This window comes from Clavelina lepadiformis, chromosome 4, assembly GCF_947623445.1.
Source record: "Clavelina lepadiformis chromosome 4, kaClaLepa1.1, whole genome shotgun sequence".
NCBI lineage: Eukaryota > Metazoa > Chordata > Ascidiacea > Aplousobranchia > Clavelinidae > Clavelina > Clavelina lepadiformis.
In genome coordinates this window covers 4148299-4175306 of record NC_135243.1, presented here as the reverse complement: position 1 = coordinate 4175306, position 27008 = coordinate 4148299, and the positions used below count along the sequence as shown (strand labels likewise).

Genomic DNA, 27008 nt, shown 5'->3' with positions numbered 1-27008 from the left:
TTTAGCATACCATATATGTTTTTTGTAGATAAATCTATAAAAAACTAACTTAAGCACGGATCACTGAATCAGTTGTATTTAAAGATAAAAACAATCAGCATTTCTTGTGTATTTATTTGCTGGATATCTGCAAACATACAATGGACTTATAACTTTGAAGTTTTGCTGAAAGGTTAATATGGGAGAAAGGAATAAAAGGATTCTTATGGAGCAACTTCAGCTCCCTAAGAACAAGTTATGTGCAGACTGCAATGCTGAAAGTATGTTGTTGTAACCCAAAGCTGTTTCTGAAATTAGTAAAATTATGTATGTATTTAGGCTATGTATGACTATTATAATATTAGCAAATTTCATTGGTGGAAAGTATGGCATGTGTGCTAAGCTGATTGACAAGCAACATTAGCGCTGAATTTGTTTCACACCTAGGTCAATTTTCAATGCCGTATATGAAATATTTCATATTTCACTTTATTATTTAATAAAATAAAATTTTTAGTTTTTGTGTTTATTTAGAATTAATTGATAAATAATAAGTGTGGTGGGCGTGGCAATACACACTGTGACTGGGGTCTCTTATGCTTTTTCACTCCCACCTTGAAATCCTGAATGCAAAGGAACTATGGTATAATAGAAAAGAAATTATGACATAATAATTCCTTAGTACCCCATCCTGATATGGGAGTGCACAAGTAAAAGAAACCCCTATGAATATCGGAAAGTCTGTGTATAATGCTTGTTTCGGACACATGATTTACTGTCAGTGGTAAACTGCCATACTTTCTGGTTTAAGCAAAAGAATGTAGTCGGGGTAAGTTTGTTATGTGAAAATTTACCCCATAAGTAGAGTAAGTAGTTTAAGTATGTTGATGTTTAAAGTATCATTACAGTAGTTCTGCATGTTACAATAGCTCCTAGGTGAAGTATTTATATATTTTCTTGCTTTATAAATGGATTTAACATGCCTAGTTAGTTAACTCGTGATTGAGCAAAATGTTTGAATGTTTTTGTGTTGTTTAAAGATTTTGTTTTGTGAAGTTATATATTCAATTTAATTTTTCTTTTTTCTCATCATTAGCACTGCTTCATTCCCGGTCATTTGTTTCTTTTCATTTCGTGCATGTTCATCGCGTTGCAAGGTATGCGCATTGTTTTTTCTTGTGCAAATTTTTGTTTATTTCGTGCTCTGCCATGGCTCAGTATACCAACCATATCTGCTGTATATACTTAAGCTTATGGTTTGGACAAATGTCAGCATTCTAGTATTGTGGTTCATTGTTTGACTTACCGTAGTTATGTAGCGTAACTTGCTTTAATCATTTGTAATTCATTAATTTTATCATTTCACACTAATGCTTTACCCAATTTATTTGCTTTTCAACAGCAAATAGTTGACATTAACTCTGGCACAGAAGTGATTTTTACCGCACTATCACTCATACATCTTCAATATCATATATACCGGTACTGTAAACGAGTGCACATCATATCATATACAGTACCGTAAAAGATGATGAAATGTTAAATGGGACTTTAACTTGTAAACGGTTATGTGCGTAAGTCATCCAAAAAAGAGTCTACTGTGCTGACTGCTTGGTCTTGGCAGAGCTATTTTATGTTAAAATGTGGTTCAAGTAAACAACTGTATAGAAAAATGTTATATATATCTGTTAACAATTAAATTATTGTAGTTATTTAAATGATCTTAACATTTCTTGTAAGTCTATATATAAATAAAGCACAGTACTTATTCAATATTGGATCATTTGCGAAAAGGCAGTGGTCGTTCCTACGGCAACAAAGATGAGCCAAGTTTCTTGTTTATACATTTCGCTGTGAGTTGGGATATTGTCAACGAAAATGTCATTCTTCAATTATTTTTGGCATAATTTTGGTCTCCGATATGTGTTCTTTTCGCATCAGTGGCCATATTTTTCTGTGCCAGTGTTACAAGTGTCTGGATAGATAACAAGAAATATTTCTACGAGGACCATGACAATACAAAATTTTCAAAAAAGAACTAGTGTTAAAGTGCTGTGTTAAAGTGTTTTCAGTTGAAATTTAATGGAAAATTTTGTTCCTTTTTGAAAATGACATTTGGCACTTTGCTAGGGGATTTCTGTAAACTGGGAATGTGACGCCACCTGAAGTTTTGTTATGGCCCAGGGTTGCGAAATAGGATAATTATATATGGATGGTATTTATGTTGGTAACATATGAAATTATATATGTGGTGATAGCTTACTTGCTTGTTGTCAGTACCTTGTTTAGTTGGTTGTTTTTGGTGTTAATGTAAGTGTCGTTGTAATAGTAGAACTGCGTAGTTGTTTTTATGATTTTAGGTCATGTTTGTTTCAGGTCCTGAATGGGCTTCCAGCAACATTGGAGTTTTCATTTGTGTAAATTGCTCTGGAATTCATCGTATGCTCGGCACGCATATCAGCCGAGTGAAATCTTGTCGCCTAGATCAGTGGACAGATGAACAAGTTCAGGTTGATATAACATAACCAAGTATCATACTTTGTTTGGTTATGAGCCACTTTGTCACAAGTCATAGCAATACAATTCCACAGGCAGATTCAATTAATAAATAGGTCTAAAGCAGACGAGCAGCAAACCTAAACTTGGCAAAATTTTAAAACTTTGGAGCAATTCTCATCAAATATTGGCAGTCATTGCAAAAAGTAATTCTAAATCTGCGTTCATAAGATTTTTACCTACTGTGGGTGGTTAATTTCATAAATAACATATGTTCTGGTTGGTGCAACCCTTTCAAAAATTTTGTTTAATTTTATCTAATTTTAGTCTTCCCGCTATTTTAAATCTAAGGATACCGCTCTAAGCTGCTTGTAACTTTAATAGTATACATATATAAATATACTATACAGTAAAATTCGCCTATAGTGACACCTGAAGGGACCGCGGAAAAGTGTCACTATAAGCGAAGTGTCACTATAGACGAAGTCAAGGTAAAATGGCCGCAGATGACTACAGTAGAACTCACATATAACGGAATAACTATATAACTCTTTGCCTTTTAATTTGAGCGTTACACCTGCTTTCATACTCTGAAATTATGGCATCCGAGTTTAGGCACATCTTAATAACGGAACTTCTTGGCTTTCCCAAGCGGTCTGCAACAGACTTTTTGCTACGCTCTCTTTCTGCAGCTTTCACGATTTCATATCTTTCCTTCAACAAATACGCTCTTCTCTTTAGTGGCATTGTACAAACTTAGAAGCTTGTGCTAGATCGACAAACTATACAATGACAATCAACCTGGCTTATGCGGAGAAAACTGAGATCACAACTCACAGGAACAAAAGCCTGGAACTAGCCTAGCAGCCACAGTAGCCTACGCTTTTATTACATCACTATTATGAAACCTGCTCATAAACCTTTTCTATCATCTTGCTTGCGCATGGATAAAGTATATATTATTGCATCACAAACTAACGAGTGTCCTTATACGGAAATTTTTGAGCCCAAGGGACAGAAATGTGGTGTCACTGTAAGCAAAGTGTTCTTATACACGAAGTCACTATAGGCGAAGTCATTTCTATGCAAAACATGTTTGCAAACGGAACTTTGCAACAGGTGTCACTATAGGCGAAGTGTCACTATAACCAAAGTCACTATAGGCGAATTCTGCTGTATATCATATTATAAGAGTTTTCTAAATTTAATATGTGCAAAAGATATGTTTATCTATATGTTAAGTTGAAATACACTTCAGTGCATTCATGCTTTATGATATATATTTATCCATATATATGATATGGTAACTACAATATGTTCAGTATATATATAGAGATTTCTATACAATAACACTTTTATATATATAGATTTTTATTCCTTCCCAACCTAAGTTTTATGTAGCTTGCGAAACAAAGATGTTTGAGCACCCTTACCTAATTGCGAATATCATCTAAGTTATTTTTGTTGTTCTGCTTATTAATTTTCTTTACCTTTTTGTTTAACCTATTTATTCAGTTCATGTGTGATAATGGAAACGAATGTATCAATGCCCAGCTTGAAGTGTATATGCCTGTTTACTACCAAAAGCCGCGGCCAAGCGACCCACAGTGAGATTTGTTTGTAGTTTTATTACATACGAATAAAAATAATATCCAATGAACTTTTACAGTAAATTAGCAGCAAGAATATTGCTTGGGTGTTATTTTAAGTAAAAACATAAAAAACTTTGCTCGTGAATATTTATAACAGTGTATAAAAATGTATGTTTGTATATAATGACCTGTATGTTACATATAGGTCTTATACCATGTTATTACATATAAACCTTTTGCTCATTCTTGCAAGAATATATGTAGCTATGTTTTTGTGTACTTTCTGCACAGTCTGTGGCTTGTTCACTAATTATTACCGTGCCAGTTTTAGCCAGCTTGTGTTTTTATACATACCAGAGTTTACAAGGAGCATTTCATCCATTCAAAATACGATCGCAAAGAATTCATCTCGGAAGGCGGTACAAGCCACTATGAGAAAGGTTCAAAGGACGGATTCCTCTGGAAGAGAGGAAAAGACGGCAAGCAATTCAAACTTCGTCGTTTTGTTCTCAATGCCGAGGAAGGAACATTGAAATATTACGTTAAGCCCGAAGTAGGTATTATGTCATAATAAGCTTTCTGTTTGTCACTTGTAAGGTGATGCCACACTGACCACTGCTGCTTAATTACTTTTCCATCCAGTTTATTGATGAAGGCTTTATTATGTGTGCTCCGTTTTTTGTCTTTTTTTCGGAGTTTTGATAATAATATAAGTAGCTATGTGTTTTGTTAATAAATTTTGATCATCTTCCCTTCACTTGCTGTTGTCGCAGTTCCAATCGTTTTCATATTTGCTTAAGAGTTTATCATGGTATGATATCTAAGCCACCAGGATATGAAATATTTATATATTGTGTGCACTATAAGATGTCTATTCATGTGTTTTATTTGCTCTACTTGTTAAGGGAATAAGTTTACTTTCACTTCTGCTATAACCATTCTATTTATATATAAACATTTATTTAGTTTGATCGATACCATTTCAAAGATCATAGTGTTGTGTATACTGCTGAAATTCCAGAGTGTGTTGTGCATAACTTAGCATGTGCAAAGCGAAGTTATTTGCAGTGGAAACAATTTGATTCTACGAAAACAGCCCTATTGAAAAAAATGGTTTCACATAACATGCTTCATCGGGCCAGTTCAATGCTTGTTGTGTGATAAAGTTGTTGTGATTCATTGTTTCACGCAATTGAATGAGATCACTTTTTTCTAAGTTGCATCAACGCTTGTATGTTCGATGGCTTGTCTTATTTCCTCCTACTCATTTAACATAATAGCACATAATGATTCCTTGCATATACCCCATAGGCAACAGTTCACACTCAAGTGGCAAAACACATAGCACTTTTATATATCCATTCACAAATGTAGTTTGTTTATGTGAATAGTATTGATTTGTTGTATTTATGATAATAAGCAGTAAACACTATTAATTATTTAACTGCTATGAACAGCGAATTTTCTTCACTTATAAATTATTGCTTTAATGCATGGGAAACTTCTCAAAACACGATAACTGAAAATGTATAACCTACTTCACAGGTTGATATTGTATTATAGTGTCATTATGTGTTCATGTAATATGTAGGCTATACCAGGGCTTCCCAAACTTTTTTGCTCGCGACCCCTTTCAAACTTCTGAAGTTTTCCGCGACCCTTCACGTTTAAATTGATTAAATTAGCAGTGCGAAACATACATTAGTCATTAGTGACATTTATTGAGATGCAAAGAGTAAAGACTGAATTCAAGCAACCAGTACTCAAAGTCTACTTACTACTTTACACATATATAGGCTACTGGAAACAAAAAAGCACACACATTTATTCAGTGTGATTGGTGCGACTGCTTTCTGCTACAAAGCAAGTCCAGCCGTGGCTCAATATCTGTTAATGCTGGTCTCAAGGCGGTTTCAATGTTGATTAGGCTGGAACGATATTTTGTTTCGATTGTATTTTGTACTTCGTGTAAAATTGGTATACGCTCTGCGACCCCTGAAGTTCGTTACGCGACCCCGCAAGGGGTCGCGACCCCCAGTTTGGGAAGCCCTGGGCTATACTGTTGTTTTATTACATACATTATCACAACAGCCCAATATGTTGTTAAATTTCATTGTTTCTTTAGGGAAAAGAGCCAAAGCAGACAATCAATCTTGCCTCCCTTACTGCGTCCTTGGTTCCTGATAAGATAAATCATGCTCATGGTTTTCAACTTGCCTTCATGACCGAAAACCTTACTCGACAAATTTATTTGTATGCGGAAGAAGCCAAGGTTTGTGTTTAATGAATGCGCCTTTTGGTTTTTAACATACGTATGTGTTGAAGCTGTGTTTGTTTCAAAAGTATGTTACAGTAACCATAACAACACGGAAGTTGTAAGTTCTATATTTTTGGAAAAAAGATTTACTCAAGCACTTTCCAACATATATTTTGTTTTCGTTTTTATATCATGGCTCCACTCACATTACATCTACTGTATGCCTTAAAACAACTTCATGTAGCCATCGTTATGAAACAATTTGTTTAGCTTATCATTTGATGAAGCAATAGTCTTTGTATCAAATTTTAAGTACCCGTAGTTTTGATTTTTAGTGCCACTTTGATGTCATTATAGAGGTAGTAATTCACAGACAATTGACTATATAGAATGTGGAATGTTTTAAGTTGAATCCTGAAGGAGAATGTGATAGAATGTGTATTGGTGATAGCAGGCAACACAGCATGAGTCATATTCCATCTCAGCCGGCCTAAGGTTGCTTTGTATGAGTCGTAGTATTCAGCCTTATAAGCTATTCACTGGCTGTGAGCTTATGTTCTATTTTTGTCTCCGCAGTCTGTTGTAGTTCTATCGGATGCTTAAACCTTGTGCTGTGATTCCCCTGACACTAAATACGGCACTACCATTTCTAACAATAAATACATATTCAGTAAAGTTTCCATAGTCTCACCTGCCCTCAATTCATTTAGGTTTATTTCTCAGGACATTAAAATAGTTGTCGCGATTGACCTTGTTTATACTTTCTTCCAGGACGCTGTTGATTGGTTCATTGAACTCCGAGCTGCATCAATGCATTTAATAAAGAAAAACAACCCTAACATAACTGACTGCGAGGTTTGCATGTGGAATAGAAAATAAGTACTATTATGTTTTTACTGGTGTTTATTGTATAAGTTGGCTTCACAGGGTGTGATGTACATGAGAAATAGTTCTTGGTTACAGCAGAAGCATCTGTGGTTGATTAATCAAATGTGCAACTTATTGTAGAAACAATTTTTTATTTCAGATTATCAAGAAGTTGAACAATTACCAAGTAAAGCAAGGTTGGATGTTGAAAACTGGACCTAAAGTAAGCACATAATAGCACAGCGACCTAAAATTAAGCATGGAATTGAACTATCAATGAGATTAATGTCATAGAAAACTTATCGGCTCGTAAGTATAGCCAACAAACTTGTTTAAATCGACCATGCTTGGTCCCCTTTGTTCAACATTTCAGACTGACTATTTCATGCTTAAACAAGTGATTATAAAAACTAGTAGCTTAAAACAAGTGTAAAAAATATGTTACATTTTACTGCTTGATGAGTATTTTAATAGGTAGCTCGTAACCTGAATATGTTGATAAATACCTTGGCAGTCCCACTTGCTTATTAAATTGTTTCCATTTTCTACATAGCACACTGAGCCTTACAGGAAACGCTGGTTCACGTTAGAAAACAGACGTCTTCTCTATTTTGTGAATCCACTTGTAAGTTTGTATGATGTCTTTGTTTCTGTTTTGCTTTGTCTGATAAAAAGTCACTCAACTTTCATTTTACAAATCGTTATGTCGATAATGTTGTGGATTTAAAATAAAAGTTATGATCCAGTCAGGCCAAGCAATGTTTGACCCTTAAAGATATTGTAATTCACCCTCCCTCATCTGTTGCTGTAAATAAATCATGTTTTCTAAATGTAATTATCTCGCATAATACCTTTTAAATTTTACTTAATATTACTATGACATGACAAATTAAATTCATGGAGTTGAGTTCATTTTCATAAGTTCTTCATCTTTTAATAGATCATTCTCCTTTAGGGGTGACAGTACAGACATTTACTCGTAATATGACATGACAAATCGACAGAGTTGTGTTACAGGATGCTTATCCACGTGGAGAGATTTATCTTGGAAGCAGGTCAAATGGGTTCATGGTACGAGATGGGTTGCCAGCCGGTCAACAGGAGTATGGCTTTGGTATAACCATCACAACCCCTGACAGGTGCCGGCCATGTTTGCTTGTGCTTCATTGTTCGTTGCTTTGCATTTTCATTAATATTTTACGTGTTCTGCAATGAATAACTTGTAACGATTACAATGAGTTTAATTGGCGAAGATAGTATTGAGTTGATTTTTTTTTAAAATCAGTCTTAGGTTTCAAGAAATTTTCAGCAGGGATTTTATAGATAATTGTTAATTGATTTAATTGAACGGCATAACATTGATTTTTGGCAGAGATTACCTGATGTGTTGTGAAGATAAGGAGGACCAGAAAGCCTGGATCGCTGAAATCAAGGCAATTATGACACGACCCTTGAACTCCCAAGAAAATGAAGGTGACAATTATTATGTCATAATGGTGTCCTTACTAGGTGTTTGTGTGTCATTGATCTAACACTAAGTCAAACAAGACTTAACTCCTTTTCATCTGTTTCACTAACCTTTTGACTATTTTAACAACCAATTGCTTATCGAAAGTCCGTCGAAATCCTCTTTATAATACAAAAGTTATGCACTCCTAGTAGAGCTGAAATATTTCTTGGTGTTTAAATTTTACTACTGGCATCAGCTGTTGCTGTTTCAAGGAGGTTTAAATATCACCTCTCCGTTTGCAGACTGAAATTCAATGTAAATTTCAGACTTGGAACACTGTTGTGTTATTATTACTACTTTGGGAATTAGGGATGTGCCGAATTGAATACAAATATTTTGCATAAATATCAACCATGTTTGTTGCTCCCACAAAAACTGAATCGTGGTAACAGATTCGGGTCAAATCCTCTATCAAGCATGATGATGATGATGATCGACCACAAATACAGTGAATCGGTTCATTTCTTATAATTTCAAAAAAGGCAAAAACGAATCGAGTTTTTTTATTCGAAAAACAAAGTTACCCTTCTTTGTTCCCACGTCGATTAAGCGAAATTAGTGAAAGTCGATTTCGATTTGCGAAAATACCAAAATCTTTTACATGTAATCTCATGAATCCGAAGCGTTTTCAATTTGGTACGTCCATAATTATGAAATACTACCATTGGCAATCCATGTTTCAAAGCTACTGCTAGTTGCTATTGAATCATTAATAAAATGCATGAAGATTGCATATTGTGTTGAGACTAACTGTTGAGCATGTGGCTGGTTAATGATTTGCTCATGTTTATTAGTGATTTTAGAGTGACACTCTGCTCACATACTTCAGCATGACTTTCATGACTGTGATTGTGTTTTCTCTTCTTAACTTTGCATAAATCACTCATTGCATGTGATGTAGGGACTTGATGTGGCCAATGTCGGTTTACATCTCATTGGTTGTTGATTTTTATTTTATCTTATGTTTGTTTTTGCAAGATTAAACGTTACCTTAAAAATGCTTCTACATTGTAGTGATATCGTACAATAAATGGCTGTCTAGCATATTTTAGCATAATTGAACGTTTGTAGTTCTAATTGGGAAGATGCTTAGGCTGGTTCAAAGCTTGTTCTGTGTTATCAATTCTTCACAGTGCATGCTCAGTATGTGATCGTGTATTTGCATTTTTTGCATTTACATTGCTTGTTGATTTATAGAATTCACAGAACATGCACTTACGTATCATCAACGACGAAAAACAACGGTTCGATATAATTTAACTACTCCCGCCGGGTGGCGCTCTTCAGTAGGAGAATTTTCTTCAAAGTAATCGTTCATGCTCGTAATTGTTCAACGAAGCAAAAATACTTTTATCTCTTTGATTTGCACAAGCCACGCTTGCAAAGTATTTTTGGTGAAACAGTTCTTTTTTTGATGTAATTATGTTCTTCATTGCTATGTTCTTTGATCATTGGCTACACTTTTTGTTATGTCTATTTTTTGAGGTAATATGCACAACATTATGGTGACAGTTTCTGGGCCGCTTTCAGCATTTGGGTGCATCCTCTCCAAATATGGTCCTTTTTTCCCGAAAAATATAATAAAAATAACGTTAAAAAGAAATAGTTTTTATTTGATAGCTTAAAGTTTTTTCGAAGATAATATACGGTGGACGAACATGTGAGAGTATTAATTCTCGTATTTATCCTGTCTTGTACGTTTTTGATAATGAAGTTACCATTACGACGTTTGCATTGTTTCACAATCTTTTACATTGTTTATATGAAGACACATGAACTGTTCCCAGTGTTAATACCATAGCTACAGAGATCAATCAACCTGCTTTTAAACATTGCTTGCTGCCTGCTTCAATGGCAAAATTGAATCATCCTTTATGCAAAACATTAATCTTACCTGGCCACGATATTGCATGGACCTCTTGATTGTTATTGTGTTCTAACTGTGTGACGTTGTGTCATGAAACCCTTACGTTTTTGTCTGGATGCTGACTGTCATTTTCTTGACTGATTCTACATTGCAATCATTCAAAAATTCTTCACTGATTTTTAACAGAAAAAGTCTTCGTAAATCAGTTTCTGTGCATTTGTTTAAGGTTAATTGTTCCCCTAGATTCCGTAGATGACCCGTGAACATCATTTTAAGACCAGCAATGGAACACGGAAGCTGGCCAGTTTGTATGAAAATGGGAACACAATAGCGAAATATGCCTGATGTGTCTTAGTTTTATGTGTTGAGACTGTGACTTTATTTAAATCAGTTACTTTCTTATCAAGTTCCTCCTTGTACGACATTACAGATCTAATAGACTGTTGATCAATTACAAGACTCATAGCTTCATTGTTGCCTTCAATTTTTACAACATTTCAAACATGAAGTATTCTTGTTTCAGATGTAATGTGCACTATAGCAAGTCAATTAGGGCCATTGTACTCGCCCATTGTGTTAACAAATTTGTTTTTACATGTATCCTATGACGTCATGGGATTACCTACCGTTATTCAACAGCTACTTAATAAATTCAGGGTATTATTGGATTTTTTAGGGATTTGCTTTGCGTACTCTTTTGTTAAACTTGCCTAGACATCATTGTAGGCTACACCTATTCTTTTGCGATTTATCTGTTTTCGAATGAAATTCAAAGTTGTTTTCGTGTCAAGTATATGAAATATACTTGTTTGATAGAACAATTTTGCAAAACAACCATATTGTTGTTGACATCGTATACAACCCTGCTCTGACATTCCAAATCTTTTCAACTAGGGTTTGACTTTTAACTGCTTTGGTGACTCCTCCTTATAACCGCTGAAGGTTCATGCTGTCACTTGAACTGTTGTTGTAATTCTACTTGCAACCTGGCATTTTTTTCAATCACGTTCTTCAGGACACAAAATAATGCTCTTCCATGGCAGATGTTTCTGTTTTAACTCAGTTTTCGTTTCAGTTAATTCGAATCTCCTGTCGTTTTAGGTTATTTTCTTGATATTATTTATTATTAGTCGGACTATTTTATCCTATCTCGTGCAATGTATTGAATTATTACAATTTAAAGTATGCCTTTATTTGCGTGTTATGTTATATTATTATGTTGGACAGGTTTATTTGTTAAGTTACTTGCTCATGAAAACTGTACCGTACCCATTTTTCTTTCCTAAACTTCACGTGATGCTGGCTAGGCTATATAATGTCTCATGGAGCTGTTCATTGTTCACAAGTTAAACAGCAGTAAACGTTTTAATTAACAATGTTTAGGAATTTCTTAACAGCGACAGTTAAATGTCAATTTGGAAATAGCAATCACTACATACCGTGATTTCAGCATTAATCAGTCCTATCTTGTGGTATTCGAAGCCAGAAGTAAAATCGTGAAGAATGAATTAGTAGATTATCAGAAGAAAGATATTCTTTAATATATTCCATAGAATTAACACATCAAATGTGTTAATGTGGTCTGCGTCGAAGTAATTATATCGCCGCCTAAGGCATTTAGCGCCGGTTATATTTTCTTTGAGATTAATATTACTACAAATTATTAAATATTAAGTCGTTGTGATTGAAACTATAATCTTATTTTTATTGTTCGATGAGTTTTATTTGAAGTCGACACTGATAAAGCGATTTACGTAATATCAAAATCCTTTTGGTGGTTTGTGGGACTTCCATCCTCCATAATTAAACTTTTTATTATAGGATGTCCATGAGAACCGGACATTTTTTCCTTCGTTTTGAGCGAATATAAAAAAGATCAAACAAGAACTTTCCGACACTTGAGCTGTACAACTTTGTCGCCGGACAAAAGCAATTTATTTTTTAACTATTGTATCAAGCATTTAATATATTTGTTTCTGTGAGCCGATAGGAATGAATGTTTGGTTAATTTCTCTAAAGGCAAGTCATTTATTTCAATTATTAATTTGGTGAAAGTTTCTTGATTAGACTGAAAGCCACATCTATAAAATCCTGGATACAAGGTAAGATTAAAATACAGGAAAGAAAATCTTGCAGGACAATAGAAGCTGTTACCAGACGCTACTGGATCAACATTTCTCAGCCCTCTCATAGAAAAGCCTAACAGTAGGCCTACTAACTAACTTTTATTCCTAAATTTCGCGTAGCCTAATGTGTTTTACGTAATGAAATTTGTTCATCATTGCATATTTTTTCCAAAATATTTATTTACCATTTGCGACGGTTATAGTCCTAAATGTATTTAGAAATGTTTTTAGCATTGTCGCTTGGTTAGCCTAAATGAGAAATGTGTAGCTCTATGTGAAGAAGTTTGGTTTCAAAATCTTTTAATCCGAAGTCACAGGCTAATGCATATTGACAACTGGAATAGATCATACCACACTGCTTGACAACCACATTTAAAAGCAGTTAGTTATTTGGTTTATAAAAATTTCAATAAGAAGTTTCCATTACTGAGTGTACATCAGCCGGTCAATTGTCTCCGAACATTTCGCGAACGTAATTGACACCTTCTCTGTCAGATTTAAAAAAGTATTCGTAAGTATAGTACTTATAGTAAGAATTTGAAATCACTCTTCGCACTAGTATTCGTCATAATTAACCCTATTCTAACTAGGCTTGGCTTCTCCCGCACACTGTCATAGCAAAACGTGGCGTACAGTTGCATTGTTTGCTGTAGAAACTTGAAATTTGGTGACTTTTCCTAAAAAATGTTCAGCTATCTGTCCATGTTTGTTTGATAAAGTTGGATTTTGTAATTTTTAAGATATTGCGATATTTTCATAATTTTCCTCTGCTTTGCTCTGCTCTTCGCATTGAAGCGTATTACTCATTTACGCACCAATAACTCGACTAACTATTCTCTTTCGTTCTCTTCTCGCGGTCAGCTGGTTTTCCGCACAGCGGGGACGCGGCGTAACAAGAAGAATTTCTAGAAATGTGTCACTTTTAGAAATACTTAATTTACACAAAATTCACTTTCTTTAGTTTTACAATTATGATGTATACAGGAAGCCAGATGATTTTTCTACTAACCTGTCAAAATCCGATCAGTTTACGACGTATAGTTTTCTTGTAATTAACGATTGAAAATGCGTGTGCGGGGTCGGCCACACCTAGTTTTTTTGTAAACTCGCGAGCCTGGTTAGGATAGGGTTAACCTTTGTACATAAATACTTTTCAATCGCCCTGTCTGCGATGACGAACAGTCGGCAAACGACAATGATATGATAGGCTACATTTTTGCTTTAAGCAACCCAATTTTTGACGATTATGAAGCGTTGAAGAACTATTTCTTTATATTTTTCTGAGATTGAATCGCGTGGAAAATTTCCAATGCGATTTGGCACGCTTCATTATACGAACAACCCGGGGTAATTTTGCAGGGGGTCGGCGTTTCGGTGTCAGTTATTTTTTGCTCGGAAAGTTTGGTCTGAAAACAAGCTGGGACCATCATGAAGAATTTCAACGCCAAAGCCATACTTAATTGCTGTCAAAACAAAGTTTGAAAGATTCAAACGTTTTCGATAAATCTTTATTTATCCTACTCCTTATTTGTTTATTTTCTAAATAAACATCACAGACAAATGTCGCGTGTTACGCCGATCGTAAATGTATTATTACGTCATAAAAAGTCATTGCTAAAAAAAAACCAAACACGTTTAGTAATTTATGACGTAACTATAGGCGTTTTCTTTTGGCAATTTACAGACGTGAAGAATCACCCAGAACTAAATCCATTTGACAGCAATCTCTCGCCTAGATTTCGCGTCTAACACTCATTTGAGTGAGGGTCTTGCTAGGCCAATTGTGTTTAATCGCAGCTTGTCTTATTCTGAGATGATCTGTTCGAGCTTAATAAGGTACCTGTTGCTGCTGTTCTAGAACCCGCCACCCAGTTACGTTTAATATAAGTTGATATGAGTTATCATAAGGTAAGCTTGATCAAGCACTTTGACTGGACAAGAATGGAATTAATTTGGATTTATATTTTTTTATTTCTGAATCTTTCGGTTCAAATTGTTAAAGCTTCTTCGGGTAAGTTTTAATTGTAAACAGCAAAAGTATTTAGTCTAAACCTTGTCGCAGTTCACCACGGAGTGTAACCTAGTTACCATAATCAAATCGCTATATATTCAGTAATTAACTCATGCATTTATCTGCATGATTTTAGATAGTTTATCACAAAACATGCGGCCATGACGGTTTCATTCGTAATGCTTCGTAAATAGCTCAAAAGATGCTTATATGCTACCTTGGTATGTGTTCAAATATTTGCAGGTCTTTGCACATACAAGCGATATATCTCGTCAGTGATCCCACAGTTCATAACACATGAAAACGTCACAATATACTTTGCTGACCTGTCCAGCGCAAAAGACGCCTGCAACCTTATAGGAGAAGAATGCACGGTGAGGAAACATACGAGTATAATGTCACTTTTAAACTATGACGAATGTAATGACGTCATGGTTAATGAAATATATATATACGTATATCAAGACCGGTCAAATGTGGTAGCTGCATCATGCCTCCCGCTTTTAGGGGCCCCGAGCTAGTAAATCACATGTTAATTTGAGTTGAGAAACTTGTTTATTCTACAGGGGTAATTTCTTTATTTATTAAGCAACTTAAAATCTTTGGGCAGTTTTTTAAAAACTTTTGCAAGTAGACACGAGTTAAACTGGTGTTTGTTAGTTTTTCAAAACAGTTTAAATTTAAAACGATTACTTAACAAAGAAAATTTTCACTTCCCCCGTACTTGGTTAATCCGTTACCGAATTCATATAGCGTTATGCCTGTTCAGTTCTGTTGTATTAGTGCTGTTTCTCAGAACTTTCTATCCACTTGAAGTTAGCGTTAAATTTAAAGCTACATTTGATTGACTGTATACAAAATTTATCTTTAGTATTCAGTAATTCAAGTGGATAGACAACTTCTAGTAAAATGATAAAGTTTGATTGAATGTGAGTTTTACGTGGGTTACTAAAATAAATAAACAAAGCTTTTAACCTGATTAAGTTGTTAAAGAATCAAGCAAATTATTTTTTTGGCAGCCAATTAGCCTTGTTTATGTCAACATATTAGTTGTATTGCTTAGTTTATTAAAAGGAATTAGTTTATTAGTTTATTATAGGCGTAAGTACAAATCAAAGTATTGGAAAAATTTAAATGTCTTTTAGTCGTATCAGGTTTTTTCGTGGTATAGTTACGCACACTAACCGTGTCATACGAAGGTTGTTTTCAAAATATGTTAATGATAGCCCATTGTTTTAAAAACCTGCATAAATTCCCACCAATCTATTTAACGCCGGTTATAGTCATCTTTTAAGTTGTTTAATAAACTCTTAACCTGAGATCCCGAACTCAATAATGCACCAAATAAACATCGGTCAATTTGCGACAACTTTGTTTTTATAAGACATTTCCTAGGACTGTCGCCAGCGTCACTACTATTATGTCATTGCACGTGCAGATTAACTATTTGTTTGTTTGTTCCTTTTTACCGTCTATTACGTGTTTTCTATCGCGACTAACAGCCAACCACGAAAAAGAGATTGATCGCTCGTACGTTATAATCGCTTTTGTTATTCAATCGATAAACACTTGCATATTACCTGTCAGCAACCAGTCTTTGGAAGTTACTCTGAAAATAGTTGAGTTTGAAAAAACCTTGAAAAGTTTGAAAAGTGCGATTTGATGCTACCATTTACCCAGTATCAATTAGCCTATTTTTTGTAATAGATATATGATTGACATAACGTACGAGTATGAATAAACAACAAAAGCCGGTAAAAAAAATCGACACAGAACCAACCAAAAGTAAAGTTACCTCTCTCCGCAGCGGTATAATCCTCCGCTAGAAATAAATTTTAATTGCATTTCGTCAAATCGTAGGGAGTCGTTCTTCCGATCAGAAGGAGATCTTACATCCTAGCTTCTTCTGAGGAACTTTACTTCACCAGGGAAGCAATGACATGGAGAAAGACCTGTCCCAATACGTGTGAATTTAAGCTCACCACTGATTACGTCAGAGGAAGGCATTATTACAGAAAGGAATGCAACCCAGGTTTTTTTGTTATTTTTGTAGCTTGCCTCTTCAAGGTAATTATATTGCACTCAGCCCATTGTGATATCACAATAGGTAAATCTTCTAAATTTTGGTTATTCTTACTCAATTTTCAGCCATTAATTTTGATAAAAAAATGTGTTTATTATTAAGCTTCTTAAACACGTAATTTATATAGTTTGCGATATTTTAAAACTGGGAAATTCTTGTAATTCTTCGTAAAACAAATAGCGTTAAACGCCTGCCTGTATGTTAATTGTTGGGAAACTGATAAATAACGTTCAATTAACTCTAAACTTATCTCTCTTATGTGACGTGGTCGTTGTGAGCCGTACATCCTGTTCGTAAAATCATTTTTTCAATAGTCCTACTACACATTTGCAGAAGAAAATTTCACAAATCTAACGTCGCTGTACTGTAAATGAACGTAACGTTTTTCGAATTGATATCAGTAGCCTATATGTTGATGACAAGTTACACCAATTACCAATTACAACCGTATTATTTTTTCCTATATTCTGATATAAAGGTCGATGTTTAAATCGAAAATGTCGAGAACTTTAAACAACTATGTGCAATCTAAATGATTTTTTATGCCAAAAATGATGCATAATGACTGTATGCGCTTATAAGAACATTGCCCACTGCCTCTTGGTTATAAAGAAAAAGTTGTTGCTATATTGAACAATAACATTTAATCTATTTGTTTGAGACCTTTTATATCACTATATGAAACTGAGAAGAAGATTAGAGATTAGAATAGATACAAAATTTACAAACAAACCTAAACAAACGGTTGAAATATTAATTGATAGTCATTAGTAACCTTAACCCTTGACTTCAGCAAGTTACCTGGAAGGTTCCTGGTTGCCATGGTCGTCATGGGGACACTGTAGCCACTCATGCGGAAAACTTGGTGAACAGATACGTCACAGACAATGCACGGCGTCCATATCCCGGCTCCGTTGTACCGGCTACCGGTATCAGAGGAGAATTTGTAATTACGCCAAAGCGTGTCCACCAACGTTGGCTGATGTTTTCGGTGAGTTTGCGAATTATATCTGTGTGTGTTTGTTTTTGTATTTAGTTTCAAATACAGCAAACTTTTATTGTGAGACAAAAGTAACATATAGACTAAATGACAGTAACCTAAGGAAAGGCATCTTATTCCGAATTTATATTATTGTTTAAAATTTTCACTACAATAACAGTTACCAGGAATATGTTAACAGTCTGTTCAAATTACAGTTAATTCATTTGTGAAATAAATTCTTCAATGAAATTTGTAGGCGTTGACGGCCCTGAAGGATACCGGATAGCCGGTACAAAGACAATCTATTCGACTTGCCTGAGAAGGCAGAGTAACTGGGGTCCTGAACCTTGCGGTGGAGACCAAACCGCAGTTACCAGGTAAAGACCATTGTTAGATGCCCCTAGAGGTCACGGAAATCTTTACTAGTACGGGATACTTTCAATTTTTTTCAATTATCGTTGTTATTTTCTTTCAAGTGATAAGTATTGTACGTAAGTGGCAGTCAAGCTATCAGACTCAGTCACTTAACAGTCCAGCGCGTTGTTTTCTAGTGAACAATGTCAGCGTTTTGATTGTTGCTTCTTCCGAAACAATTCGGCGACAAGCAACGGGATTAAATGTTATCATCCAATCAGAAACTTCGGGTCATCAGGTATGAAATTGTGTGATGATGATAGAATAATGCTCTTTCTTGCATTTGTACTTGAACTTTGCTACGTTTTATGACAATGCAAATATGCGTTCCATATTTAACGTTTTCATTTATAGACTGATTAGTTATTTTCGTGGAAGGAAACTGTGGTTAAATTCAGATTAAGAGACCCAAAAACTACTTTGAGTTATTCAGTTACTACATAAATAATTATTTCTAATAATTAAGTCAATGTAAGGGGTAATATTGACAACCACTTAGTAAATAAATACACCCAGTAACAACTATAAAGAAGGTTTGAAAACTATGAAGGTTTGATAACCTGGAGCGTGTGGAGTCCGTGGTCGATTTGTTCAAAATCTTGCAACAACGGGACAAGATCTCGGACTCGCATTTGCACCGGGAGCATCCCCAGCCGGACTCCCTGCTCAGGAACGGAGACAAACCAAGAGGTGAGGTGGTTTCTTTTATTTGAAACAACTCCACTTTTCCGTGCGTAGCATTGCCAATAAACATGGATAGCAAGGAACAGCAAGTCCCTAATTAACCCATAACTATGAATACTAGTTGAGTTAAGTGTTGAAAAGCGCTTTTGTAACAACTATTTTTCGTTTTACTTTACCTCTAGGTTTGTAACCTTGGCAACTGCCCCTGCGTTCTCAACCCGTGTCATAATGGTGGAGTCTGCCAACCGGATGAAGGAATAGCTCGCGGTTATAGATGTGATTGTCAGCGAAATTTCATCGGAAAGCATTGTGATTATGGTAAGTGCCGTGCCATGTTTATTTCTATGGTAACGGCACAGACTTGTGCCGTTACCAACTTGTGCCAGTTGTTAACAACTTGCTTGCAGTCTACATAAGCTATTATAACCTTGCAATTTACCTGTCTGTTTCGAGTGTTTTCTGGAATGAAATGGTGTTTTCTTCATTACAATGAGCATGCTTAGTAGTGCTGGTTTGTATTGTATGTAGCGCTCAAATTAGTAGTGTCTGTGTAACTGAAAAGGATTTCAAATCGTTTAATAACTTCAAACTAATATTTAACCAAAACCTAACTTAATGAACTGGTTTCAGCGTTACATGTTGCTGTTCCGCTTGTTTTGTCTGCCAATTTCGTTGTTCTTTGATATAATTATGTGTTTGTCTATCCATCTATCCATCTATCTATCTATCTAGTAATTATGTATGTATCTGTCTACCATATGGGTGTGTTTGAGTGTCTGCGAGTGTCGTGTATTTTGTATAAGTTGACATTGATTTCGTTTTCAGCATCTCCGGATCTGTTTTGTGGTAACGACTCCATCACAGTCTCCTTCGACCGGCGCATTATACCAGATGAGGGACTTATCGATGATATGAAATATATTCACTTCCAAGGATTTAACTCCCCTAGATGTTTTGCGAAGTTGGACTCAGATCATATGCATTATATTCTCTCAATACCGCCACCTATCGACACGAGCTGCGGTTCGATTGTGAACGTACGTTTGTTAATTTCATTGGAGAAAAGTTAAAAGTAAACTATGCAGCAACAAACGAAAATGCATTTTTCTGTATGAATAAAGATAATACAAAAATTATCCTTATAAACTTTTATAAATTCAAGAAACTTTAATACTTTTAATTAAACTTAACTTAAAGCCTTAGCTGTGGCTTAGTTTTAGCTAGTTTAGCTCGTAATTTTTCTACAAACTCATACCTAGTAAATTTCAGTCAGGTATTTTCTTACAAATGCAAACTAGAGTGTTAGCGTAACATTTTCTTGGACAAGCTAATTTGTTATTTTCGATGACGAAGTCGGTTTAGATCCCGTGCCAATTACGAATGTTACAGTTTTAATATTGCTGCAGTTCGTAATATGTTGCAAAAACAAACAAAAGACAAAATCCATCACGATTTCTTTATTACAGTTGCAGAAGTTTGTTTTGTTTAAGGATTGTTTGATTCAGACGTTGATTATTGGTTTTGGTTTAAAGACGAGAAAATGAACGCGAATCAAGTTCTGATAATTTTGCGCTTTCAAATGAGAAACATCGTCAAATACTCGATTTTAATGTAATTTTCCATGGTTTTACTAAGTTGATATAAATTTTACCTGACATATGTATGAATTATATCTGCGCCGCAAACAGCATATAATTTTATTTTAACTGACGTAAAATTATAGCTTCTAGTTATTTATTAACTAATTATCTATAAATAAAATCTATATTTAATCGTATAAGATATAAGTTATATAAAATTATAAATATACAAATATATACAACCTTCCAAATTTCTATAATTTTCGTTTGTTTACAATTTAAAAGATAAAGACAAAAAGTTATATTTATATTTCACATCTGTAAGAATAAGTAAATAAATAAGTCGCCAAGTAGAAAGCAAACGATTTCACCTCCGAAATAGTTACTGAATAACTAAACATGAAATCAAAGAACGGATAATAGTTAATCTAAATAGTATAAATTTAAAATTTTCATTTTAAATAAAGAATTACGTACGTCACTAGGGAACCAATAGCCAATTTCTTCAATAGCGGATCCTTTCTTGTTCGTTTCTTTTCAAAACATTTCTTTTTTATTTTCTTTATTATCTCTTAGCAATACGTAATGATTAATTATTATTGGAATAGGACGTAACGATTACGAAATGAGTAACGTCTTTCCAGGTTACCGGTGACGAATACACGATACGTAACAAAGTCTTATGGATGCTAACGGACCAATCAGCAAGCTCGACGGTCGTTCTGCTCGACTTGACATGCACTTACGATAAGAAGGGCAATATGACAACTGGTCTCGGGTTCGGGGTTTTACCTACGGTCAGGTACTGTTAAACTTCCTTTATCAATTCTACCGAAGTAATATCATAATTAGGACAAAATCATAATTACTAGAATAAGATTATCACCAAATGAAATGAAAGGAACAGAACAATGAGTTAATAATAAGAAAAGATGCTTGAACGTATCAGAATTTTTTTAGTAGTAATTCTAACTATTTTTCCTTTAATCCAGTGGTAAACTTTTTCTGATAATGACAAAAAACGCAACTTTGTTAAACTTGATATTTTTTAACAATGACGTGAAAGCATAAATGCTTTCATTGCTTTCATTGCTTTCATTGCTTTCATTGCTTTCATTGCTTTCATTCATATCATTGCCATATATTTTAACCAAGTTACAATTTCGTTGGATTAATTTCCTTCTTATATCGCATTATTCCTATCGGAAGCTGACATTTAATAGTTCTACTATTTGTACTGTTTTATACTATTTAGAATTTCATACAGCATTTGTATTGTTTACTTTGCTGTAGCTGTAATTGTGATGTGGTAGGCTATTTGTAGTTATTGTATGAACAGTTAGATTTGTCTCCAGAACACTTTCAACTCAAATATCTCGATCAAACTTTCACATCTCGATGAATCTATTTCGAAATAACCAGTTTTTGATGAATTCTCTAATTAGGGAATCTCCAACGATTGCCGAAGGTAAATTTTTTATAATAATCTTATTGACAAAGGTTGTAAAAATGCTATATGTAAAGGTGAAAGGTACGTAGATGTTGTTCGTTCTTTTCCTACGGTTAGATTTTCCATTTAAACAATTATTTCCAAGATTCAAAAATTGCGCGAAACATAAACTTACTTCCTGTTTAAATCTATTTATTTATGACCGTTACTATTTGACTTTTTGGCTATTAATTTAGATAATTAATTAATTCAATATTTATTAAATAATCATTTAATTTTGACTATGGATTTTTAAACATGCGAATCATAAAAAATTCAGAAATATTTAAAAAAAAATAAGTATCTATTAATTAATTAATTTTGAGTACCGATTTTTATGAAAAAAAATCATGCGTTGGTGCCTTCTCTAAAGCATGTTTCGTAACAGGCGAAATTCTTTATGCCTCGGTCGACATGCGACCAATCTCCATCAGCAACCCTGAAAATGAGATTCTTGTCCTCGAAAATTGTTATGCAACAGACACCACAGAAAATCGTAGACCAGTCTATGATTTCATAAAGGATGGGTGCGTGTTGCGATTAAGAGAAATATTTTATATCTGAACTGAAAAAGGTTAAATTTTAACAATAAACAATAGTTTTGCAATTTTAAATTTCTTGAAATGCTTGATTAAGTTTTTCATGTTTGTGATAACATAAATGAAATTTTAATAAATTGTTTTCTTTGTGCCGTCAAAAACAGTTGCACGACAAATCCGGCATTTACGACAATTCTGGAAAACGGTCAGTCGTGGCAGGGTAAATGGGGGTTTCGTGTCTTTGAATGGGCCACTCAATCAGAAACGAGTGATATTTTCGTGGTGTGCAAGTAAGCGGGAAAAATTATAAAAATTTACACAAAAAAGGACAACCTAGATAATTCGATTTTTAGGTAACCTAGATTTTTTGAGTTTATTGATATTTTACTAGCCATGCATATTTTGCTAAATCTTGGTCTTGATTTTGCTAATTTTTACTTATTAAAAACATAAGATGTGCATAAGTTGGATATGTAGGCTACAAGCTTCCCAGTGTTGACACCAGAACCGCCAAATAAAGGCTTATGCTAACTATATTATCGATGAGCTGGTGCTCTATTATTGACTTAAAGTTAGGTTAACTTGTATATAATGTTTTGATTTTCAGGGTTTACGTTTGCGACTCTGCTCACGAAAGATGTTTGCCGTCTTGCGGCGAAAATACAATGGGTACGTTACCAACAGATGTCAATCTTGGGCAAGACGAGATGGATGATTCCCAAGCTGCGTTGATTCAAGATTTGCTGGATTCCTTCACCTTCGACACGGAAGAGATTGGAAGCGGTTCAAGACTGAGCAGAACGAAAAGAGATTCTTCCGCCTCTGAAAAAGACCAAGTGAATATGCTTTTGATATCTATGAGTGGCTCTAAGTTGTTTTATGTTTTATCCCAGCCTTATGACAGGTTGATCAGTAGGCTATATGTTGTCGGTATATTCCTTACAGTTAATTGTTCAAAACTTGCGTTTTAAAACATATCTTAACATAATAAATTTACGTTAACTTACTTCAACTGTAGCAAAAACCCGATGAAAAATCGAAACTTTTGCCTTTTACAGAAATCACTTTTTCATTTTGCTTTATAGGTTAATGAAAACAAAGAAGCTAGATACAGGAAACGTGCAAAGAAAGGCAACAGGAAAAGGTTTAACTCTTACCACGTGTTTGTATCTAAAAGACTGAGGGTGTTGAGACCACAATCAGGTATAGTTTTGCAATAATTGTTTATAAGTTAGTACTTCTAACTTTGTCGAACATAGCCTATTCAGACCTTTTGAAAATAGCTTGGGTAATTTTCTTTCAACCTTTCTTCCATTCTGTATCAGTTAATATACGTTTTCTAAAGTAGCACTAATCCTAACTCTATGTTTAACTTATACTTTCAAAGCAGTATTTCTATTAATGACTTCCAACTTTTAATTATTTTTACTAGGCAACGTATTCAGTGACGCAATGATGGACAATTTTTATCGGAATTCTCTGACCACAACGTCACCGCCACCTCCTACGGAGTTCACTCCTTGTGGTTTAACCATTATGGTGCTGGTGGGTTGCGGCAGCGTCATAGGCTATGTTATAATGTCCTTAATTGTACGGAAGTTGGCGTCAAGGTGTGAGGGAAGAACGTAGTCATCCTAACAGGATGGATAATCCAAATTGTTTCGAAACACTTTTCGTTTTAAACTTGTTTTTAAATGCATTTTTTCCGATTTAGATTTGTGTGTTTCTAGCAGAAAAAAGCGTAAAGAAGTTGATTTATATACCGGCATAAAACTACTGTTGCTGCACCTATTTTGTTTGTAGGCAATCATAGCTGCTAAAAGGCTAAGTTACCAGGTTGCGAGAGATTACTGTAATTTGTAAAAGTTATTATCGTCCTCTGCTCTAGGAAATTTCTAGACACTAAAATCTTCACGGGTATTTTGCGATTACAGCATCCCAACTAGCTTGGGAAATAGAATTTCACCAAACACTGTTTTTGTCAACATATACCAATTTGGAAAATTTACCGTTTGTCTGTGCTATAACTGTTGTTGTAAAGTTTTTTGACAAAGATTGCTCCACTAAGAGCGGGTTACAACATACTAGGCCTATTAGTTAATGCAGTTTATTTTGCTCTTTCGTATTCTAGCTGTGGGATGTATCATAAACCGTTATATGGATTTCGTTCCTTGTATAAAACATTTGTCTGCGTGTTGTCGTTTACTGATTATATTGTTGTAATATAAGCCAAGGAAAATCCTTTTGGTTATTTTTTATTGTCAGTCAACAATCGCTAAATAGTTATTTAATTTTTATTTTAATTTCATTTCTATTTCAAACTTGTCCGAATATGTTAAACGCCTTTCAAAAACGAACTAAACTAAAGTGAATTTTAACTTGGCCTAACCTTGAAGAACTGCAGGTTTCGAAATGGAAATCATAATATTCTATCTTTTTTGTTATAACTGATAAAAGTTAAAAGTTTTTCCGTTTTTTCTAAGCTCTGCGCTGACGGGCTAACGACGTTACTGATATTATTTGTTGTTTATTGAGTCAAAGTATCAGCAGACAAAGTTAAAAAAGCAAGGTTTGATGGACAACGCTCTACGTGAAGTGGAAGAACACGGAACCAGACAATTACTTTCAATAAGCTTTACAGTTTTTTAAATTTCTTAAGTCATTTGTCTAGAGAACAGCACACCCCGGCAATCGGATATTTCATGTCCAATTTAGAGGAACTAATAAGTTGTTGACATTATTATCAGAGCTGTTACTAAGCTTATAACCATAAAAATCATGTATTATTAGTAGGGCCATTTTTATTTTGACCTAAAAAAATTTTTTTTTGACTTTATTTTTATCAAATTTTGACTTTATTTTGACCTAACGAAATTGCTTATTTGTAGAGGCCACAGTTCTTCCTCCAGTTACCCAAACATAATAATTTTGTCGATTTCAGACCCAAACGTAATATTATGTCGAAAAGTCAAGGTGTTATATTGATTATAAAAAGTGCGTCGTGTTCTTTGGCGATAGATTTAGGTAGCTTGTTTTATTTTGTCCTTGTGAAAAGAGCACCTTGCCTCGATTTTCTCCGCATGGTAAATTCTAATAAACAGCAAATTAAACAGGGAATGCTTGTTGTTGCTCCAATCCAGCTTGATGGTGTTTACTTTTCCTGTGGCCTTCAACAAAATAGTTTTTATCGCACTTCACTATAACCTCGCAGAAATTGCACCTTAAATCACCCCCGGGAGTTGCATTAAATTCATCTGAAAAATCTCGACAAATCTGTCTAACTTTTGCTGAAGACGATTTAGCTTGCTTAGGCATTTTTGTATTACAGAATGTCAGTAGGCTATTCTTAAAATCCAAACTGTTGATCTTCGAAAAGACCACGTTTATGAAGAGGAAGTGTTTTGTAAGAGTTATTTAAATACGTAACAATGAATAAACAATGGACAATTTGCGATAAAAGTTACTGCTGATCCAAGTGGGCATTGTGACTTATTTCCTGCTTTTATGGGTTAATATGGTTTAATTGTGTCGCAGTTCCTGATTTACAATGCTTCCACGAGGATTTTTACAAAAATTACTCTCGAGAAACACAAAAACTTTGTCAAAAGCCATAATTTGACAAATTTTGACTTTATTTTGACCTATAAACTTCTTAGAAACAATCCCCTAGGTGCTGAAAACAACTTTATTCTTTGATTCGTGGTCAGACGAGGTCCTTAAAAATTTTTAACTTTATTGACTTTTGCGGGCCCTAATTATTAGCAAAGAAGGGTACAAGTTACCTTCAAATTTTGGCTTCCTGCAAGTTATTTCCATAAAAATATTTTGACATCCGTCAAGCCTTGCTTTCCGCACTAATCTTTGTCATTTCGGTGGCCTTGTGATCGGAGCGTTTGTTTCATAATTTAGAGTTTATGGGTATGTGCCATACCTAGTGGTGCTGGCTTTATAATCTCCCTGGACAAGGCATTAAAGATACTTGCTCCTGTTCAGTGGATCTGGTAAATAGTTTCAAATTCGGGCAGTACCATATACAATAAAAAAACAATTATAAGTGTGTTTCGAAAGTTGACAAAAACGATCTCAGTAACCAGGGCACAAAATTGAGGAATCATGACCAATTTTAAGTCGTATAAAAACATTCTTTTGTTTGATAATCTGATACCATACTACTCTGCTTGTACTAGCGAATAGTAAATTGAAAACCAAACATTACCTACCACATATTAAAAAAAAACGCGTGTAACTTTTAAAGATTTAATTTAGTTTCGCTCTAAATTACTAGCTGTTTGGGAAGGAAGTTTTGTTGTTTAGATTTCTATGACCTAATTTCTTAACAAACAACTGGAGTGTGATGTCATAATAAAAACTGACGTCGATCATGAAGATGGGAAATTGTTTTTCTTTTTTGCTGAAGAAGTTTTTGGTTAAAAAGAAATAACAACATGTTGTTTATGTTCGGTTACAGCCAAATTGCAGCCTAATTCAACCAATGCATGTGTTTAGCTGGCGTGCCCCGGGAGGTATAGCCT

At 34.5% G+C, this 27008-nt stretch overlaps 2 protein-coding genes across 4 annotated transcripts; both read left to right on the top strand.

Annotated features, from left to right (window-relative positions):
* The first annotated feature begins 4 nt into the window (after positions 1–4).
* On the top strand, positions 5–11761 carry LOC143453365 (arf-GAP with dual PH domain-containing protein 1-like). 3 transcript variants are annotated; one of them, XM_076954679.1, is made up of 13 exons: positions 5–260; positions 1076–1136; positions 2356–2489; positions 3991–4082; positions 4425–4620; positions 6193–6339; positions 7096–7179; positions 7352–7414; positions 7745–7816; positions 8209–8330; positions 8564–8664; positions 9899–10007; positions 10812–11761. In XM_076954679.1, exons 1-13 carry the CDS (start codon positions 252–254, stop codon positions 10822–10824), a joined length of 1203 nt encoding a protein of 400 aa, XP_076810794.1. In that variant the 5' UTR covers positions 5–251; the 3' UTR covers positions 10825–11761. The 3 variants fall into 3 exon arrangements, with proteins under 3 accessions (XP_076810794.1, XP_076810793.1, XP_076810795.1); XM_076954678.1 differs by lacking the exon at positions 1076–1136; XM_076954680.1 differs by lacking the exons at positions 1076–1136; positions 9899–10007 and having other exon boundaries at positions 6–260.
* A 2185-nt stretch (positions 11762–13946) lies between these two features.
* On the top strand, positions 13947–24719 carry LOC143453364 (uncharacterized). The gene is made up of 16 exons (XM_076954677.1): positions 13947–14705; positions 14949–15079; positions 16566–16737; positions 17582–17779; positions 18027–18147; positions 18322–18422; positions 18735–18874; positions 19051–19186; positions 19694–19905; positions 21093–21250; positions 21804–21916; positions 22326–22464; positions 22641–22766; positions 23084–23312; positions 23562–23679; positions 23909–24719. Exons 1-16 carry the CDS (start codon positions 14588–14590, stop codon positions 24103–24105), a joined length of 2409 nt encoding a protein of 802 aa, XP_076810792.1. The 5' UTR covers positions 13947–14587; the 3' UTR covers positions 24106–24719.
* Positions 24720–27008: the final 2289 nt, after the last annotated feature.

Coding starts and splice junctions, on each gene's coding strand:
- LOC143453365 (XM_076954678.1), top strand. CDS start 179: ATGGGAGAAAGGAATAAAAGGATTCTTATGGAGCAACTTCAGCTCCCT. Junction 261..2,355: donor TGCAGACTGCAATGCTGAAA/GTATGTTGTTGT, acceptor TGTTTGTTTCAG/GTCCTGAATGGGCTTCCAGC. Junction 4,083..4,424: donor CCGCGGCCAAGCGACCCACA/GTGAGATTTGTT, acceptor TATACATACCAG/AGTTTACAAGGAGCATTTCA.
- LOC143453364 (XM_076954677.1), top strand. CDS start 14,588: ATGAGTTATCATAAGGTAAGCTTGATCAAGCACTTTGACTGGACAAGA. Junction 19,906..21,092: donor GCTGCGGTTCGATTGTGAAC/GTACGTTTGTTA, acceptor ACGTCTTTCCAG/GTTACCGGTGACGAATACAC. Junction 21,251..21,803: donor GGGGTTTTACCTACGGTCAG/GTACTGTTAAAC, acceptor ATTTGTCTCCAG/AACACTTTCAACTCAAATAT.